This window comes from Fonticula alba, assembly GCF_000388065.1.
Source record: "Fonticula alba strain ATCC 38817 unplaced genomic scaffold supercont2.1, whole genome shotgun sequence".
Taxonomy (NCBI): Eukaryota; order Rotosphaerida; family Fonticulaceae; genus Fonticula; species Fonticula alba.
The window spans coordinates 3,741,888-3,743,168 of NW_009242971.1; the positions used below are offsets into that span (position 1 = coordinate 3,741,888).

Genomic DNA, 1,281 nt, shown 5'->3' on the forward strand with positions numbered 1-1,281 from the left:
GGGCGGGGGGGGGGGGAGATCGCGCACTTCGCCCGCCCCCCCCCTCCTGATGGGCGAGCAGGCGAAGACCGGCGCCCAGCCCCGAAAAACAATTCGCCCGGCGCATGTCCAGCAGAGGCTTTCTCTAGGATTGGTGTATTCTTCTCCGGCGGCGGTGGCGGTGGCGAAACGGCACCCTGCCCCGCATCTATATGGGCAGTGGGTGGGCAACCGGGGGAAGCGTCCCATGCGGGGCGAGCAAGCTGTCGATTGGGGGCACGGCCAGCCGCCGGGCGGAGGTGGGTCACATGGTGGGGGGGGCATCGCCGCCGCCGCCCAGACCGAAGGAATTCCGGTAGTAAAGCCGCAGGTTGATGCGCGGCACGGCGAACGCCATGAAGCCCAAGTGCACGGGGAACAGGCGATCATTGACCAGCAGAACAAGCTTCGACACCGGGCCGGCAGGCGGCCGCAAAGAGGAGCACGAGGAGGGCCCCCGGCCCCCGGCCGGGGTGGAGCAGGGCATACATCAGTGACAGCCAGCGATCGGAGCAGGGCGTGGCGCGGGAGCGGGATCGGAGGGGAGGGCAGATGGGCATGTACCTCGCCTGGGGTGCTCGTGGCACTGACCAACTTCGGGTCCAGCAGGCCGATCTCCACCATGCCGATGTAGAGAGACTCCACCGGGAGGTGGGCCTTCTGCGCGCCATACAGCAGCGCGGCCGTCGTCGCGTAGGCAATGCTGTAGGAGGCCACCGTGGACACGGCCGAGCGCTTGAGGAAGTCCATAAAGCGAGCCTTGGTCTGCGTCCGGGATGCGGCCCACGGGAGCCACCCCGCCCGGCCCAAGGTAGGGAGGACACCACGGCGAAGGGGCGTGCGGCGGGCCACAGGTCAGCGAGCAGCCGGGTCAGGCACATTGGCAGGCAGGTGCATCCGGGGGCCGGAGGCTGGCCGCGGCCCGTTGACGTACCGAGGGGAAGGCCGAGTCCGGGGTCTGCACCGGGAGCGGGTCGCTATGGTGCTCGAAGAAGGTCTGCGGGATGGCCGTGCTGCCGACGGGCAGGTCGGGCATGGTGGAGCGCGCCTGGTGCGCCGGGACCACAACCCGCGGCTTGGGGGTCTTGCGCTTTTTGGAGGAGTAGTTGCGCTGCGGGAAGGTGGCCGTGGCGGCCAGCGGCGCGGCCGGCAGTGGCCCGGTGGCGCGGCCGAGATGGGGCACCAGGGAGCGGAGCATGGTCGGGCGAGGGAGCGAGCGGCGGCCGCACGGGGGCAAAGTAAGGCAGAGAGAGGGGAGGGGGG

The 1,281-nt window shown here is 70.3% G+C and overlaps 1 protein-coding gene across 1 annotated transcript; it reads right to left on the bottom strand.

Annotated features, from left to right (window-relative positions):
* Nucleotides 1–283: 283 nt before the first annotated feature.
* Nucleotides 284–1,216, bottom strand: H696_00804 (hypothetical protein; the record flags this gene model as incomplete). The annotated part of the gene is made up of 3 exons (XM_009494688.1): nucleotides 284–424; nucleotides 583–783; nucleotides 953–1,216. 3 exons carry the CDS (start codon nucleotides 1,214–1,216, stop codon nucleotides 284–286), a joined length of 606 nt encoding a protein of 201 aa, XP_009492963.1.
* Nucleotides 1,217–1,281: the final 65 nt, after the last annotated feature.